The sequence below is a fragment of the Camelus bactrianus genome, chromosome 2 (genome assembly GCF_048773025.1).
Source record: "Camelus bactrianus isolate YW-2024 breed Bactrian camel chromosome 2, ASM4877302v1, whole genome shotgun sequence".
In the NCBI taxonomy this organism is placed as follows: domain Eukaryota; kingdom Metazoa; phylum Chordata; class Mammalia; order Artiodactyla; family Camelidae; genus Camelus; species Camelus bactrianus.
Window position 1 is genome coordinate 28,697,967 of NC_133540.1, and position 18,445 is coordinate 28,716,411.

The 18,445-nt window shown below is 38.8% G+C and overlaps 1 protein-coding gene across 7 annotated transcripts in view; it reads left to right on the forward strand.

The window, feature by feature from the left end:
• Window positions 1–10,142, forward strand: part of SH3D19 (SH3 domain containing 19) — a 156,321-nt gene extending 146,179 nt beyond the window's left edge. For all 7 annotated transcript variants that reach the window (XM_074377420.1, XM_074377389.1, XM_074377394.1 and 4 more), the window contains 5 exons: window positions 1,493–1,695; window positions 2,136–2,188; window positions 4,601–4,787; window positions 5,209–5,306; window positions 8,294–10,142. In XM_074377420.1, coding sequence (XP_074233521.1) covers window positions 1,493–1,695; window positions 2,136–2,188; window positions 4,601–4,787; window positions 5,209–5,306; window positions 8,294–8,410 — 658 coding nt within the window. In that variant the 3' untranslated portion in view covers window positions 8,411–10,142. The remainder of the gene's footprint in view (window positions 1–1,492; window positions 1,696–2,135; window positions 2,189–4,600; window positions 4,788–5,208; window positions 5,307–8,293) is intronic.
• Window positions 10,143–18,445: the final 8,303 nt, after the last annotated feature.

Consider the following 18,445-nt stretch of genomic DNA (forward strand, 5'->3'; position numbering starts at 1 on the left):
ACAGCCCCAGTCTCCCCTGATGCTTCCCACAGCTGGCCTCGGCTTGAGCAGAGGGGTTTCGTCGTCCTATTGGCCCTCTGGGGATTGTCTACCAACAGATTTCTAAAAGGTTCAGATATTTTTGTCATAGGATATATTTAAACCTAATAGAAATATGTACCCTACAAAAACTGCTCGGCACTTTGCATTGTTTTGTTTTTGAGAGGAACCAGAAGACAGTAAAGGAAGAGTTAAGTTGGAGGAGCCTTCCTTTATGTTTAAAGACCTTTCTGTGAATTTATGTACCCTTTTATGCACCATTGTAACTCCTTTGTGATTTAAAACATTGCCACAGTGCAACTTTATATTCCAGTTAAATGAGCAAATTAATAGAATTCAGTACCTGCTGAAGACTGTAAACCTGTCTTTGAATAGGTCAGACAGAAGAAGATCTGCTCCCTGGGGACTTTAGAAAATAAATGCAAAGGTTATCACAAATAAGAAAACTTCTGATGCCACAATAGTTGAATTCTATTTCAGGTTCTATTTTTCTCCTATTTTTAAGCAGTGTTTACTGTGTCAGCGGGTTGAATTTAAAGTGGGCTTTCATGGCCGATGGTCCATTGATTTGACTTAAATCAGACTTTGACTGGAGCCAGTACCAAGCTTTTCCCTTCAGGCAGTTGCATCTCCTTAGCCTGTTGCTGTTGAAACTTCCCTTCTGAAGCCTCAAATCAAAGGTTTCATATTCAGTCATGTCTTCTAGGGACACAATTTCATCTGTTTTTTTACATTCTTTTCAGTCAAAACTGCAGATCATTTAAGGATTGTTCCAATTTTCACAAATGAAGCCTTTTTAAAGGAGATAGAAAAAAATCATTTTTAAAACAACAGTGTTAGGTATGAGAGCAAATGTTGTACAATAATATGCCGAGCTTCTGCTTTCTTCGAACCTCCTAGTTGTGAAGGAGGTTCTCTAATCTGTATACACAGCTCACTGACTCAGCATCTGGTGAGCACGGACCCTGCCCAGCTGGTGCCCGTTGCATCCTGCCCGGGAAGCTTGATGTCTTGCCCTGAGTCTCTCAGGGTTAGCACTCGTAAGCTCAGAGCTTCTGTGACTGAGAGGGTTCAGACTCGGCCCTGGATTACTGTGGCCCAAGGATACCGAGACATGGAGACTGGGGAAATTCTGGAATGAAGAAAAGGTGACCAGAGGCGTGGCAGCGTAGACCAACCACCCCGCTGCTTATCTGGGGTTCTGTACTTGTGACCTTGTGACCTTGGCTTTAGCCTTTCTGAGTGAATAGGTTCATAAAAAGTCCTAAAAAGTAAGGACTCTAATTTATAAATGTAACTTACTCTTTTTCATGGAAGATTTTAAATTATGCCTGGTATACCTTGTTGCACAGTAAACACACAATATTCATTGAAAGGCTGAATAAGGGTTGTAAGGCATTTTGAAAGTCAGTACTCTCTAGTTTAACCCACAAATGGGATCTTCTTTCTTCAGGGGCCCAAGATGTGTTGCTCGATTTGAATATATTGGCGACCAGAAGGATGAGTTAAGTTTCTCAGAGGGAGACGTTATTATTCTTAAGGAATATGTGAATGAAGAGTGGGCGAGAGGAGAACTTCGAGACAGAAGTGGGATCTTCCCCCTTAACTTTGTGGAGCTCATTGAGGGTCACCCCGCCTCTGGTGCACATGTTTTAAGTGAGTACAGGCAACACGGCTATCCTAATTCAAATAAACTAAATAAGAGGCTAATACTTAAACTGCATAATAACCCAGACTGCCATCTTTTTTTAAGATAGAAGGAAAAATGACTTTGAGATGGTAATTGTCATTACTGGGGCAGTCTCTCAGAGAGCTGGTTTTGGTATTTTGGGTAATTACAGTAGCTTCACATCAGAAATGGCAGACAAAGAATCATCGAAATGGCTTGTAGAGTATCACTTATGCGTATCCTCCTTCACTTTACAGTAAAGGAAGCAAACCCAGGAGGGTAGTGCTTGGCAAAGTTACATAACCAGATCATGGAGAGACTGATCTGGAGTCCCAGACTTTTCACACTCCCCCTACAGTTTCCTTTAATACTATATGGTCTTTACATCTGAAGTTTTCACCTTTTTTTTTTTTTTTTTTTAACATAGGCACAAAGGTACCACCGAAGACCAAAAAAGAAGATTCTGGTGCAAATTCTCAGGTAGGCTGCTTGAATAGATAAGTACACTGAAAGCCAGGTTTCATCTCTGGGAGGACTATTAAAATCATAATTATCATAAGAAAATGTTATGTATCATTTTTTAATTCATGTAGCAAATGTTAGAAATAAATAGATGAGTAATACCTTTATTGCACATGGAACTCATTCAAATGATTTAGAAAGACATGCAAACCCCAATAAAAAACCAAGGAAAGAGGCATGATTGGAATATCCATAAAAGAGATAATAGTATCTTATAGATACTCACAGAAGTGGCTGATATGAAAAAGTTTGTAACCTTACAGTAATCAAAGAAATGCCTTGTAAAGTAACAATGAAATGCCATCTAACATATTCAGTTAGCAGAGATTCAACACAGCTCTACTCTAAACAAGTAAATATAAGTATGTGAATATTTAAAAAGAGACAAAGTGCAGATTATTGTTACAATTATTTTGATTTCTCACCCTAAGAAAAGGATGAAACATGAGACAAGATTTCAGTCACAAAGATGGTCTTAGTGGTGTTATTATAATAGGAAAAAATTGGAAATAACCTAAATATGACCATTATTGGGAGAATGTTCTGAGGCTGCGAAAAGCTAGATTTATAAAGTGAATCTCATGTGAGGAAAACATAGTATGGGGAAATTGAATATATAGCATAAAAAGACTAGAAGGAAACAGCTGAAGTTGTTAACATTCAGTTGCCCTTAGGTGGTAAGATTATAAGTGGGTGGCGTTTTTCTCACTCTTCCTACATTTCCAGATTTGCCAAATGTTTAGGAACATTTTATTTTTTTTAATAATGGGAGAGAGAGAAAAGTGGATTAAAATGCTCACACTGTATACATGACTTCAGAAGAACATGATTTAAACTGAATAGGAATGTGGGTGACTTCCATTGTTTTTTGTGACATGTTTAAAAGAATGAGCCTGATGAGGTCATTGTTTGTCAAAATGTCACTGGTAATTGGGCCGAGTGCCTCTCAATTCTTTCATCTCCACCCACTGATAAAGTCAAGCAGGAAAGAAAGTGGCTACAGTTCTCTAAAAGGAAATGTTCATGTGGTTGCCTGTTTTTCCTGGGACTGATAAGTACTGTTCTTCAGGTTGGCTGCTCAGGTGCAGGAGCAAGAGGGGGTTGGGGTTTTTGCTTGCTTGGTTTTTCTTGTTTCTTAAGCCCTCGGTTGTTGAGAACTTAAGTCGTACCAGGCACTGTGCTAAGCATCCTACACATATTACCTCATTTGAGCAACCACAGCCCCCCTAAGATGAAGCTGAGGCTCCGAGCAGAGAAGCTTCTTGCCTAGTGTCAGCTGGGAGGTGGCAGAGTTTGGCCCGCAGCACAGGCCCGTCAGGCCCCAAGCCTTTGCTCTGAGCATTATCCTCTTCTCCCTGCTTGAGCTTCTTGAATGTAGGGCTCTCATCCAACTTGACAGAGACACTTCTTCACAGGACAGAACCTTCTTCTGATGTGTTTGCAGTAAGGGCATTCTTGTTGGAGCATTCCATCATACTGGCCCACCGTATGGGGGTGGCTACCCCTCAGAGTTAACTGTGCCCCAACAGATTAAGTGTGACTTTACGAAGTCCTATGCTATGGAATCTGATAGCCTCTGAGTCTGGGAATTAACAGACTGCCCATTCTGATTCTCCCTAGTTTAGGTAAAGAAGAGCTTCACTGAAAATTACATACTTTGCCAGAATTTTTTCGTAGCGTCATAAACAGTATACATAAATATTGTAAGCATTTACCTAATTTTTTAATGTAACTAATGTCATAGATCATAATTAGGAAAAATCTTTACTTAAGCACTGTGTATTCCTTAAATTAAGCAGAAAAGTCACAAATTTAATCACATCTGTCATTTAGAATTATATCTTAAGAAAAAAGTTATTGGAAACTTTTATTTCTGGAACTTGATAGTGACATGAAGGATTGAGTGATTTAAAGAGGACTTCAGGCTTTGAAATCTTATAACCTCTTAGCTTTTTCCCATCACTTTTTAAGCTTTGTAGAAATTAATTTCAAATAAAATTTTAAATTTCTTAACACACTTCTTTTTTTTCTTTTACTGTTTGAATGATCTTCAGTCATACTTTATTTTATTTTTATTATTTTTTTAAATTGCAGTATAGTCAGTTATAATGTTGTGTCAGTCTCTGCTGTACAGCACAATGTCCCACTCATGCATATACATACATATATTCGTTTTCATATTCTTTTTCATTAAAGATTACAAGACATTGAACATAGTTCCCTATGCTATACAGAATAAATTTGTTTTTTTATCTATTTTTATCTATAGTAGTTAGTATTTGCAAGTTTCAAACTCCCAGATTTATCCCTTACCACCCCTTTTCCCCCAGTAACCATAAGATTTCTTAACACACTTCTGATTTGTAACAGGAGAACAGTCTCTCTGGAGAATGGTGCGAAGCTCTTCACAGTTTTACGGCAGAGACCAGTGATGACTTATCCTTCAGGAGGGGAGACCGGATTCTGATCCTGGAGCGCGTGGACCCTGACTGGTACAAGGGAAGGCTGCGTGACAGGGAGGGCATCTTCCCTGCCGTCTTCGTGCGGCCCTGCCCAGGTATGACGGCTGCAGGGAGGGCTCCTGCGCTCTAAGGGGAGCCCGAGACTTTGAAATGATGTAGATTTCTTTTCCCTCGGGCCAGGCTCAATTTATGTTGTTTGCCTACATTTGAAAGTTGATTTATAAAGTTATGCAGACTTTCTTCATATACTTTGTTGAAGTTATGGGGAAAAAGAGATTAAAAAATGCCTTCACTTGATAATGACTAATTTTGTCTTGTAAATATATTTTGTATAATTTTTTTCCTGCTAAGAGAACATCCGTCTTTTTTTTTTTTTTTTTTTTTGGCCAGTTAAATCAATCCAAAGTTGACTGAAAATATTATGTCCTGGGAATAACAAAGGGGTTTCTTAAAATGTCTGATTTGTGTTTAGGTCCAATGTCTTTCTATATATTTGAATTTTTGGTGTCTTCACAGCTGATGCAAAAAGTACGGCTGCTTTAGCACCGAAGGGGAGGAAAGCCAAGGCCTTGTATGATTTCCATGGGGAGAATGAAGACGAGCTCTCCTTCAAGGTCAGAGTGTGTATCTTGTTGTAACTGCATTAAGCAGCTCTACGTTTTGGAATGTCTTCCACTAAAGGGTGAACGTTTGGGTGGAGTATTGATCATTAGCCAAGAATGAACAGATCTCAGACTCTCATTCTAAAGGATGAGATTAGCGAAAGTGAATAGGATAAATGTAAATTATCAGCAAGGCATTTAGGTACTCAAAGAAAACCTTATTGATATTGATAGCCCCACAGTGGCCTAATGGGTCCTTATTCCTCGGCCTTGTAACATGCTATCCCACTAATGCTGGAGTTTTCAGTGGTCACCCTAGTAAAGGATGATTCTCTTCATGGCCTTTTCAGCCTGCCACTGTCATGTCTGAAGTCACTGGAGAAATCAGGTGGCACCCACTACATTCAACTGGCCTCTGCAGCAGTGCCCCTCATAAGACACTGAAGTCCTGTCCACAAAGACACCGACTAGACTTCAGGGAAATGATCTCAAAAGGTTAAAGTACTTTGCAAAGGTTTTTTAGAAGCCTAAAATTTCATCTTACGTCGTGGAGGAAGTGCCTTTTTTTTTTAAAGTAAAAATAGAATAGTTCCATGATTCTGTTTCCATAGTCTGCAGTTAGACCGTGGTCAGGGGAAAGCATTCAGGGTAGTTGTTTGGGACTGTGCCAGAGGAAGGGAAGAAGGGAGGGTTCGGTAAGTCACTCCTGTCCGAAGAGCCTGTGTCAGACAGCAGGCAGTTCTCCATCACTGGAGGTACTGAGAGGCAGGGACACCATAGAAGGAATTAACCTATCGAGGAGTAACTGGACAAGATGAGACTTAAGACAGTGGGTACCCAGACAGGGTTTTCACCTGTCTACAACAAAATGAGGAAAACAGTGGCACTGGGTATGTGCAGGCCTTAGAGGAGCTATGGACAAGGGGAAGCATGCCAGCATATGTCGGTATAAGGTTTGCTAACTTCTGTCTTGTGATGAGTTTTCCTTTCTTAGAATTTCTTCTATCTTTTTCATATTAAAATATCATTCCTATTATAAAATATTGTTAGAAAATGGTAGGTATTTCTTGTACAAAATTATAATTGGTAACCCTGTATCAGTTTCTTTCTTTCTTTTTTTTTAATTTCTTGGTCCATAAAAATCCAAATGTTTGGAAACTGTTGCCCTAGTCCTTTTTAATCATAAGAGTCAGTCAAAATTCATTCCTTTTATCTTTACATGAAATGTTACCATAAGTGAACACTGTGGATTCAGACTTTTTGGATATTATTTTGGCCTTCATTCAGGTTACGTCAATAAAAATAACAGAGTTCACAGTATCTTACAGAAAATAGGTTGTCCTCATTTTACAAATGACTAACTGCAAGCAAGATAGTTCTAGAATTTTTTGGTTAAAGGATTCTGTAGTGCTTTCAATGTTGGTGAACATTAATATTTTACTAAATATATGCAGAGTATTAGCTGATAAAACATTTTTTAGATTGTCCTATCCCTCAGAAGACTGACATGGTCTGTACGTGTGGTCCAGACCTAAGGAAAATCATCTTAGTCAACGCTTATGTTACAATTTAGGAATTGGAAAGAACTTATTTATGACAGAAACTTTGCATGCCAAAATTTTTACAGATTTTAGCAGAGTAAAGTAAATTAATGACATTTGATAGTCAGCGTATTCCCTTTCCATTTTCCATTAAGAAAGGCCTTAAATCAAACCATTTTTCCAAATGGCAGTGTACGAGGGCTACAAATAAATCCATTTAGCCTGATAAAGATATTCTTAAAAGTATCCAGGGTCATCTTGGACTATTATAGAATCTTAAACCCAGATTCTAAGAAATGGTTAGAAACCATAAAGAACAAAATAGTTTCAGGAAATAATTTCAAAAATTGTCTGCATCTGTTGAGTTATAATTCACACGTGAATAAGACACAGCCCCTTGGACTAACCTGATGGGGATAAATCAGTGTTCTGAGTCAGGCTGAGGCTTTTTAAGACACAGAAGAATACAAATTTGATAATAAGGCCATGGAGGAGTGGAATAAACCAAATAGTAGAGGAGAATACCATTATGTGGAAGAATAAACACAGAGCACAAAATGCCGAGGCTGCCGAGAAAAGGTAATTATAGTAAAAACCTTTCTAAGTAGAAAGGTCCACTGTGAAACGTGGTGACCACATCGCCCAGTGGCTAACAGTACACACCCTGGCATCCCACCAGATTTGAATCCTGCCTCTACCGCTAACTAGACATGCGACACTGGGCAAGTCACTTGATCTCTCTGAGCTTCAGTTTCCTTTCCTTCAAAATTAGGTGATCTGTAAAAATCTCTAACAGGGATGATGATAGTACCTACTTCCAGGTCTGCAGCATTGTTTTCAGTGAGTTAATTCCCACAAAGTACGTGGGAAAGGACGAGGCAGGAAGTAAGCACATGGCTCATGAGTGCTCATGCCTAAGTCTTTGCTTAAATGTCACCTTCAGTGGGCTCTCCCCTGACTGTCCCAGTGAGATGGCCACCTGTATTTTGTGTCCTCCTCTGCCAGCTTAGTGATTGGTCTCCCAACTCTGGAATAAGGTCTTAATTCATTGCTGAGTCCATAGTGCCTGGTATGGTGTCTGACACATAGTGGGTGCTCAATAAACAATTTAGATGGGAAAAACATTTATACACATATGTGATAACTGGTATTTCTATTTATGAAGGAATTTTAGATTAGTGATGACTGGTGAATTGGGGGACACAAAATACATCCAGGAAAATAAAAGTGCTGCAAGGGTGATGACAGCAAAGGAATGGGCTTTGAGGAGGAGAGGTGTACAAGCAAATGGCATCATTGGGTATAGATCATCTTTGTGGTACATTGTTTAATCCTCTCAGCAAATCAAGATAAATGAGTTTATAAAGAGGAGAGCTACATACATCTCCAGGTGGGCTGCTTACCCTGCTGATCCTCAACAAAAACTAATAATTATTTCCAAATCTTGTCTTCTTACAGGCTGGAGACATAATAACAGATCTGGAATCTGTAGATGATGATTGGATGAGTGGAGAACTGATGGGAAAATCTGGAATATTTCCCAAAACCTACATTCAGTTTTTACAAGTCAGCTAAAGGTGAAGCGTGACTGTGTTCTTGGGCACAAGAACTCACTTGAACTATCACTTTGACTATCAGATATGTTTTTGCACTATTTTTTTAAACTGAAAGAAATATCTATGCTGTACATGGTATACTAGAATTTTCTGAGAGCAGAAAACATCTAGTTTTTTTAGTTAGCTTTCATTCACGGTAGAAACGTGCACATGGAAACCCATGAGCAAGTATTCTGCCAACGAGAACATCCAGCAGGACTAGTAAGGCAGGCAGATCCTTCCCCTGGGGGAGCGTCTGGTGACGGGGCAGCCTGGGGACACTACAAGCAAAAGTTACACAAGTAAATTAACCTTGCTTCTTCATTTATTACTTTAGTTTGAAAAGAGGATGTTTATTATTCTACGTGCTGTAACTATCAGGCCAGGGTTGGTAATCTAAATTTCATTTTTGATATTCAAATTAATTCTAACAGCTTGAGCACATTATCCTTATTGCCGGGGCAAAGCCTTGCTTCAGGACGGGTAGTTCATTGACTAGTGGGAGCCTTTGTGAGCACGTGGTGAGTCAGCTCATGGTCACCAGATGCTCCCTGTTACCAAGTGTTTCCCCTTTGTCCCAGATTTGAAAGAGGTTAAAATTTGATGTGTCTTAGTCAGAAGAACCAAAACCATCCTGAAATGCCTTGCTAATACAACTAACCCTTCCACATACCTGCAGTACTTATTTCTTTCCTCTGTGTATACTTTATGTTAACAGGGTTGTTATGAAGCACATTTTCTGAATCTGCAATCATTCTTTTGACAATTACTGGTACCCAAAGAAAAATTCATTTTCTTTGAGTTACCCCAGTAATATATAAAAGCTGTGTCTTGTTATAGTGGTACATTATAAATCACATATATCTCAGAATACAGAGCAACTCTTAAGATGGAAAACAATGCCAAACCCCCACAGCTCATTCTTCTCAATATAATCAGAGCAAAAAATAGTTTGAGAATCTGAAGGCTGATAACTTTTGGGGATATTTTTTTCCCCATCCCTGCACAGTTACTGGAGTAAATAAAAAACCACTTTCCTGCAGTCCATTGTTATGCATTTCAGGCTTAAGATAAAAGTGGTTCTTTGTGAGACTGAATCAATTATAGTTTATAGGCTCAAGCCAAATAGATCGAAGACAATCTTCCAAACAGATCAATGGAATAGAATTTCATTGGAAATATAAAACATTCTCCCAACAATGTTCATGACTTTCTTCTATTTTTGAGAAGAGTTTCATATGCTGGGCCACTTTTTAGCTTTTGTTGTTGTTTCCATTGTCCAAAAACTTAGGCAGCAAGTCGTGAAACCATTTATGTGTATATGGTTACAACTGATTTTGGAGTATGGGAGCCGTTTTCCCTCCATGTTTTGGGTAAGGAAGACAGTATAAAGAAAACTCTTGTCAAATTTCACTCAAGAGTAAATTTCATGAGAAATGGAAGGCTTAAAGCATTATTCCCAACTAAATTCCTATTTGCAGCAAGCTTGTATAGCAGCAGGAAGGTAGGAAGTGGGGCATAGTGTCTGGAATAGGATGTGAGACGTATTTCTTTGCCTGTATAATTTTAACATCTTTTATCACAGATAATGAAAACGTAGCTTTATTGGAGAAAAATATTCCTCTTAAACTTTGGCCTCTGTCAGCAGAATGATAAGTGCAATAGTTGTAAATCTACTTGACACGATAATAAACTGAACTGAACTTTTCAAAGTCCTTTTCTCAAATGTATTAGACTGAGGTTTTTGAAACTGGAGATGGTATCTTGCCTTTATGTCTCCAGCCCTTTGCACCATATAGGCTCAGTAAAGGTCGTTTGGTTGTTTGGTTGGATGGTTGGATGGATGGATGGATGGATGGATGGATAACTTTCACATAATAGCGATCCTATCTTGGATCCAAGGTGATCCAATATCTCTCCTCTTTAATTTGACAAAAATCTTTATTGAAACAATACTTGCAGTTTTATGTATTTCACTCCATCGTGCTGCATTTTTTTTTTTTTTTTGCTTGCCATGTATTACCTAGTCAACCGACAAGAAGTCAAAACTGTAGCAAAGCATAAGTTTTCATGGGTACTTTCTTTTTCTGTATATTGACTGAACATGATTTTTATACTCAGTGAGTTTCATAGTGAAGAAATAGAAATGTATTCTTTTTCCTTTCAGGAATTTTAGTTGAAAATCTGGTATTGTTCATCCAAACCTCCTCAGACTAGACTCTCTGAATCCTTTTTCTTTGATGGAGTTAAAACTAGAGAAGTCATTTAATGTATTATTCTTACCCTTTTGAACACTGAAAGACCGCAGATTTCTTTAAAAGATGACCTAGCTTATATGGCTGGAGGGGTAATGTAATACATCTGTCATTGAGCTCATGGAAGTCACAGATTTTGAATGCAGTCTGAAACATAATGAAAAAAAAAAACCGTATATTTATCAAAATTTGTTGTTAGAACTGGCTTTTGAAAAAATGAAATACATTTTTCTATATGATTTGTTATATATCAGTACTCTTAACAATAATTGTTTAGTTTTTATTCAGCTTCTTAAGCTTAGATAAATATACCTAGAGAAATAGTGATGATACAGGCTAATTATCAGGGGATATTTGTTATAATCATTAATAGTTTAGTCCTTTTAATTAATGTCAAAAGTACATGGGCCATATGATTCATAATTTGGTGTCATTTTTGAATGCCATTAAATGAATCCTTAACAGTGATTTTTTTCAGAACTTAATAGGAAATAATTTTCTAACCTACTCCTTTTTACTTCACTGTAATTATAGAGGGGAAAAAATACAAAGCCTAACTCAGAACAACACCACCATCTAGGGGCCTTTCACCTAACTGCAGTCTCATCCTGTTAAACGACAGAAAGTCTATGGATCAAAGATCAACCTGCAGAGGTTGAATGGTTTGCCTGAGGTCATGCAGGTATGGCAGAGCCTAAAGCAAAAAACCCAGCTCTGCTGATTCCCAGTTCAGTACTTCTCTTTGTTGTGCTAAAGTGATACATTTCTCTTCAGCAGTTAAGTAGAATTGATTTGCTTTATTGGCCTGTAAAAATTGTAATTTCTTAGATATAATACTTACGGTTAGAACGAGTTGCAGAGGATAAAGTCCTGAATTTATTTATTTCAAGAAAAGACGATACATGCCAACCTTCTCAGTTTTATGTAGGCTGTTTATATTGATGTTTCCTAGAAACTCAAACATGGACTGCTCCATTGATGGGGATTCCTTTTTCCGTTTAATATGAAATATTTGAAAGCTTGAAACATCAGATCTTGAAAAGGTTTATCTAGGGCTGTGCTCTTGGCAACAGCAAAGCAATCTTAAACCTAGGTATTCATACACATATAGCACAAAACATTGTATTTTATTACCATTTTGGAGTCTAATAAAAAAGTTGTTAGAGCTAATAAATGAATTCAGTAAAGTTGCAGGATACAAAATTAATATACAGAAATCTGTTGCATTTCTATACACTAATAATAATAACTATCAGGAAGAGAAATTAAGGAAACAATCCCATTTACAGTTGCATCAAAAAGAATAAAATACCCAAGAATAAATCTAACCAAAGAGGTAGAAGACTTATACTCTGAAAATCCTAAGACATTGATGAAAGAAATTGACAACACAAGTTTAATCATATACCATGCCCATGGATTGGAAGAATTCATATTATTAAAATGACTGTACAACCCAAGACAATCTACAGATTCACTGCAATCTCTTATCAAAATACCAAAGGCATTTTTCACGGAGCTAGGACAAATAATTCTAAAATTTGTATGGAAACACAAAAGACCCTGAATAATCAAAACAATCTAAAGAAAGAACACACAAAGCTGGAGGTATCACACTCCCTGATTTCAAACTATATTAGAAAGCTACAGTCATCAAAAAAGTATGGTAGTGGCACAAAAAAACAGGCATATAGATCAATGGAATAGAATAGAGAACCCAGAAATAAATCCACACTTATGTGCTCAATTAATCTATGACAAAGTAGGCATGACTATACAATGAGGAAAATACAGTATCTTCAGTGAATGGTAATGGGGAAAATGGGCAGCTGCAGGCAAAAGAATCAAACTGGACTACTTTCTCACACCATATACAAAAACAAATTCAAAATGGGTGAAAGATCTAAATGTAAGACCTGAAACCATAAAAGTCCTAGAAGAAAGTATAGGCAGTATACTCTTTGACACTGATCTTAGCAATATTTTTTTGGATCTGTCTCCTCAGGCAAGGGAAAAACAAAAGCAAAAATAAATGGGACTACATCAAACTAAAAAAAAAAAAAAAGAAGAAGAAAACTTTTGCACAGCAAAGGAAACCATCAGCAAAACAAAAAGGCAGCCTACTGAATAGGAGAAGACATTTGCAAATAGTATATTTGATAATGGGTTAATATCCAAAATACACATATAACTCATACAATTCACCATCAAAAAAATATTTTTAATGGACAGAGGATCTGAATAGACATTTTTACAAAGAAGACATACAGATGGCCAACAGACACATGAAAAGATGTTTAACATTGCTAATTACCAGGGAAGTACATATCAAAACCATGATAAGATACCACCTCACATCTGTCGTAATGGCTATCATCAAAAAGACAACAATTAACAAGTATTGGGGATGTGGAGAGAAGAGAACCTTCATACATTGCTGGTGGGATTGTAAATTGGTGTGGGCACTTTGGAAACAGTATGGAGTTTCCTCAAAATTTGAAAATAGACCTGTCATATGACCCAGCAGTTTCACTTCTGGGTATTTACTAATTTGAAAAGATATATGCACACCAGTGTTCACTGCAGCATCCTTACAGTAACTAAGATATGGAAGCAACCTAAGTGTCCATCAGTAGATGAATGGCTAAAGATGTATATACATAACAATGGAATATTACTCAGCCATAAGTAAAATCTTGCCATTTGCAACATAGATCTGGAGGGTATTATGCTAAGGGAAATAAGTCAGAGATAAATATACGATCTCACTTACTTATAAGTAAGTGGAATCTAAGAAACAAAACAAACAACAAAAACAGACTTATAGATACAGAGAACAGACTCTGTGATTGCCAGAGGGATGGGGATGGGGAGGGTGCAGAATAGGTGAAGAGGGTAAAGGGTACATACCTCCAGTTATAAGGCAAATAAGCCATGAGGATGTAATATACAGCATAAGGAATATGGCCAACAATATTATAATAACTTTGGAGACAGATGGTTACTAGACTTATCATGGTGATCACTTCATAATGTATGCAAATGTCAAATCACTATGTAAAACACCTGAAACTAGCATGTCAACTATATTTCAATTTTCTTAAAAAAGCATGTGTTCAGCCAGATTGAATAGTGTTGTTCTGTGAGTCTGTACATTTGTACACATTTGCATTTGGGAGCTATTGATGGCACCAGACCGACCATGTCTGCGTGAGTTTCCTTGTTTTCATAGCGCATGACAGAGATGACAAAGCCAGTAGCAAGTCAGACTCTTAACTGCAGCTGCCAGTTGATTCAGGTAGCAGTTTTGGATCAGGGTGGTGGTTCTCAACTGGGGGAAATTTTGCCCCACAGGGGACATTGGGCAATGTCTAGACATTTTTACTTGTCACAACTTGGGAAAGGTGCTACTGGCATCTGGTGGGTAGAGGCCAGTGGTTCTGCTAAACATCCCACAGTGAACAGGACAGTCCCTCACAGCTATGAATTATCCAGCGTAAAATATCAGTAGTCCTGAGGCTGAGATATGGTGACGTAGGGGAAGAGTGCAGTCATTAATACTTCCCTCCCTCCTGGGATCTAAGTTGTTTAGTTCCCAGGTGCCAGGCTTTTTGTCTTCCCTCTGCTGCCACAGAATTTATAGATTTCACCTTTTCTTCCGTTATCCCTGCTTTCACCTAACCTTTTGTCCTGATTACCACCCAGGAGGCGGCCAAGATGAGATGATCCTTTTTTGGGGACTGCCATATTCTGTGACCCACCTACCTTAGTCAGGTCTGTAGAACAGGAGGAGGTGAGGGTGACAGTCAGAAACATTTTTAGTGCTCATCAGTGCTAGATTTCTGTGGATGGTATGCGGCTGTGAAATAGCCACCAAATACTATTGACTCACTGCCAGGTGCCCTGGTGACAAAGTGCCCCATTGCTAGACTGCAAGTGGTCTGGAAAACTTAAGACATGTACATATGGTACATTAGTTTCAAGGGCTTTAATTGTGTGGCTGAAGTCAGTTGATGGGCCTAGAACAGCAACATCATAACCTAAAAATGTGTCCACAGTACTGAGGCACCATCAGCCGCCCTGAGAGGTGACCAAAGGACCGATGTAGTCAGTCAGTAGTCAGTGTGATGATGGCCCCAGCTACCTCAGGGCAAATGGACCAACTTTTGGCAGGACTCACAGTCTGGTGTGCATGAGAAAGCTAGGGTCCCTTTGAGGCAGCAGCTATGCTTCAGGTAATGGGGTGGGAGACATGGTATTTCAAGAGTTGCTGAAGCTGGTGCATTTCAGAAAACACTATTTTTACTTGACCAGGAAGGTCTCTTTACTGAGAGATATACTGTCTCCAGCACCCAAAGCATCCAACAGGGAGTCAGGCTTCCTTTCGGTTGGAGGCAGGTCAAAGAGCAAAGAGTTGGCTGTTTTTCCTTGATTGCTAGAGATTAGCCATTGTGAACCCACCCACACAGTCCCAAGAAGCTGCACGTGGTGAGCAGGCCCCTGAATTTTACTGGAGTTGACCAAACACCCCTGTTGGTAGAGGTGTAACAAAACCAGTCAAGGCCTGTTAAGACTGAGGATTCTGACTTGCCAACTAACAGGTCTGCCTGTACTGTGTATCTGAGACTATTCAATCAAACTATTACCAAGACACATTTTATAAAGTTATTGGAGTTTAAAGAAACAGAAAAAATTCTTTGGGCTTCTAGCCAAAACCAGAAAGTGACTTGTGAGGGAAAGAAAATTAGATTATCACCAGACTTTCATTAGCAATGCTTTATGCCAGAAAACGGCGGTATGTTTAAGATACTCAAGAGTGAGTTGAGGATTTTAGATCCAATAAAAGTGACTTTCAGGTGTAAAGAAAATGACAAACTGTATTCAACATACAAGAATTCAGAAAATATCGTTGCCATAACTTCCTGAGGAATCAACCAGAGAACAAGCTTCAACCAGAATAACTGGAAAGCAATCAACTTAAGGGCTGGAAGTGAGCATTAAGCGCACACACCTGTAGCAGTGAGACTATGCAAGGGCTGAGAGGGTGAGTATTAAGTTCTGGCCATGTGCTCAAGCCATCCAAACACAGTACTATAATAATTTAGTTGGCCATATGCCAAAAAATTTTTTAACTGTTCTCACTAATCATATTGGTGGTGGTGGTAGAGACTCATGCATATAATGTGGGATAATGATGGTACGTATATTGTCAGCCAATGTTGTCACTGAGAACTTTCTCACCTTTTCCAGCTTTTAGACGCCTGTCACTTCCCTCTGCCTGTGGCCCTTTCGTCCTCAAAGCTAGCAGTCCTCCTCACATTACATTACCCCAGCCTCCTCTTCTCACACTCCCACACTTAAGAACTTGCACGATTACATCAGGCCCACCCATCCAGTCTAGGGTACTCTTCCCAGCAGTCCTTTCTCCTTTTCACATCACCACTCTTCAAGTCCACTAGTGGTGCTGCTTCATGCACATTCTAGACACAAAAGCCAGTTTCAAGTTAGTTTTGCTACCTGCTTCAGTCATGCTTTAACATAAATGTCTTCAGTAATTCATTTCAAAGATTCAAAAGTTGTATCCCTGATAAAAAGTTTTCTTATGAAAGATCAAGGTAAAATTCTTCTAGGAATTTAGAGAAAGGCTATCTGTGAATACTTAATATCTATGTTAAGTATGTAAGATACTTGGGAAACTTAGAATTGCCCTTTATAGTATTTATTAGATGGATGTTAACCACCTTCAGGTTGGCCTATGGGAAGGTAACTTGATTAAATCTATCATCAAACAGGCCAAACCATTTTTTAAAACTTAAACATTCTTTTTGGAAGTGTTATCAAATGAGCCCTTCTAAGAGAACCATACCAAGCCCGACTCAGAGATGTAGCAGATTAGAGCTTGACCAGCAAAATCATCTCACCAAATGATGTTGAGCATCAAGAAAATCACCACTTATGTAACTTAATTCCTGGTCCCCACCCTCAGTGACCACTCTATAGACCCAACTTCCACCTTAGAAAGAAAGCCTATTATTTGAGACCCAAATCTACAATACTGTTTACGGGGAAAACATTTGCTTCATTATGGGAGGTGAAGCATTTTGTATCTGTGTCATTTTGATAATTCTTAATATTTCACTCTGTTATTCAACAAATACTGAACTTCTCCAGGCACTGGAGGGTTTAGCAGTGAACCCGACCAAAACAAAGAACTATCGTCATGGAATTTCTCTAGTAGCCAAAAGTCAAACTATAGGGAGAGAAAAAAACCTGAAAGGTAGGGTTTTTAATAGGATGAACCATCAGCAAGGTCTACTGACTTAAGTTAGAAGAGAAGCTCTGGCCATCCAAGTGAAGAGTATTCCAAGCACAGGGAAACAAGTGCCAAAGCGCTCAGGTAAGAATGTACCTACCTTATCCAGGGACAGGGAGGACAGTCTGGCTAAGAGAGTAAGGAAGTGGTAGTGACAGGTCAGAGGCAAGATCACATGGGACTTTTTGGGTGAACTGATCATCTATAATAAACTTCCACAAAGGGGGGGGGGGACGACATGACAAAGGGAGACCATAAAGGTAACAACAATCCAGGTGGTAATGACTTGCTCCAAAGTGACAGCAGCTGCAGTAGTAAGAATTGGTTAAATTCCAGACGTATTTTGAATGAACTGTGGTCAAGGATGACTACAGAGGATTTTGGTCTAAAATAGAAGGGTGGGTAAAATTGTTGCGTTCGGGAATACTATTTTAGACATGTTAAATGCCTGTGGTATCTAATGAAGATACCGAGCAGGCAGTTGGACAAGGAAGCCTGGAGTTCGAAGGTATAGACTAGAGAAGTAAGAATCTGGAAGTCAGTTTATTTAAAACCAAGAAATTAAATAGTATCGAGTACTGGTAAATGTTCAAGGACTAAGCCCTAGGGCTCTCCAACACTAAGGCCTCAAACGAACTAGTGGAGGACAGTAGCCAGCAATGTGAGAGGAACTTTGAGGTGAAATTCCAGAAGACAGGTTAAAACAGGAGAAAATCCACTGTCAAATGGCACTAGTAGAGGTCAAGTAAAATGAAGGCCAAAATGAACCACTCAACACAGCAAATCTGGCAATTCTGATAGCAAGACTCCTTAGAGTGGTGTGGGAGGAAAAAAAGCCCAACTGCAACAGGTTCAAGAAAAGTAAATATGAGAAATACGGTTAATTCTTCTAGGGGGTGTGAGTCAGTGATACCTAGATAGAGGATGCCTGTATGCTTGATGGGACTGGTGGAAGAAAACTGACGAAGGTGAGAGTTGATGGACCCAAGAACTTGACAAGCCAAGAGAAGGGAGCTGATGATCATTGTCCCAGCGACAAGAAGGAAAGGCAGAAAATATGGACACAAGCAGATGGCAGTGTGAAAATAACAGGAATGTGAGGTTCTCTTCTCATCCTTTCTCAAGAAATAAGGTCATCAGCTGACCTGAGCATGAGAACAGTTCTCAGGGGAGAGGGGATATAAAACAGAATGGGTGGGTGACTAGGAGCAAATACTGGAGAGTGGGCAGCATTAAATGCCCACTTAATAGGAGACCAATAACCCATTTCTCTTTCTCTGTCAATTTCAGCTTGACCATGAAGGTATACAGTGGGATATTAACAGCAAGAGGAAAAAAGACAGCACAGTTTTTACACACACAAAGAAACAAAAACTTAAAATGCCAATGAGCTCTTCCCTTTCCATTACAGTCTAATACAGTGGTTCACAAAGTATGGTCCGTGGCC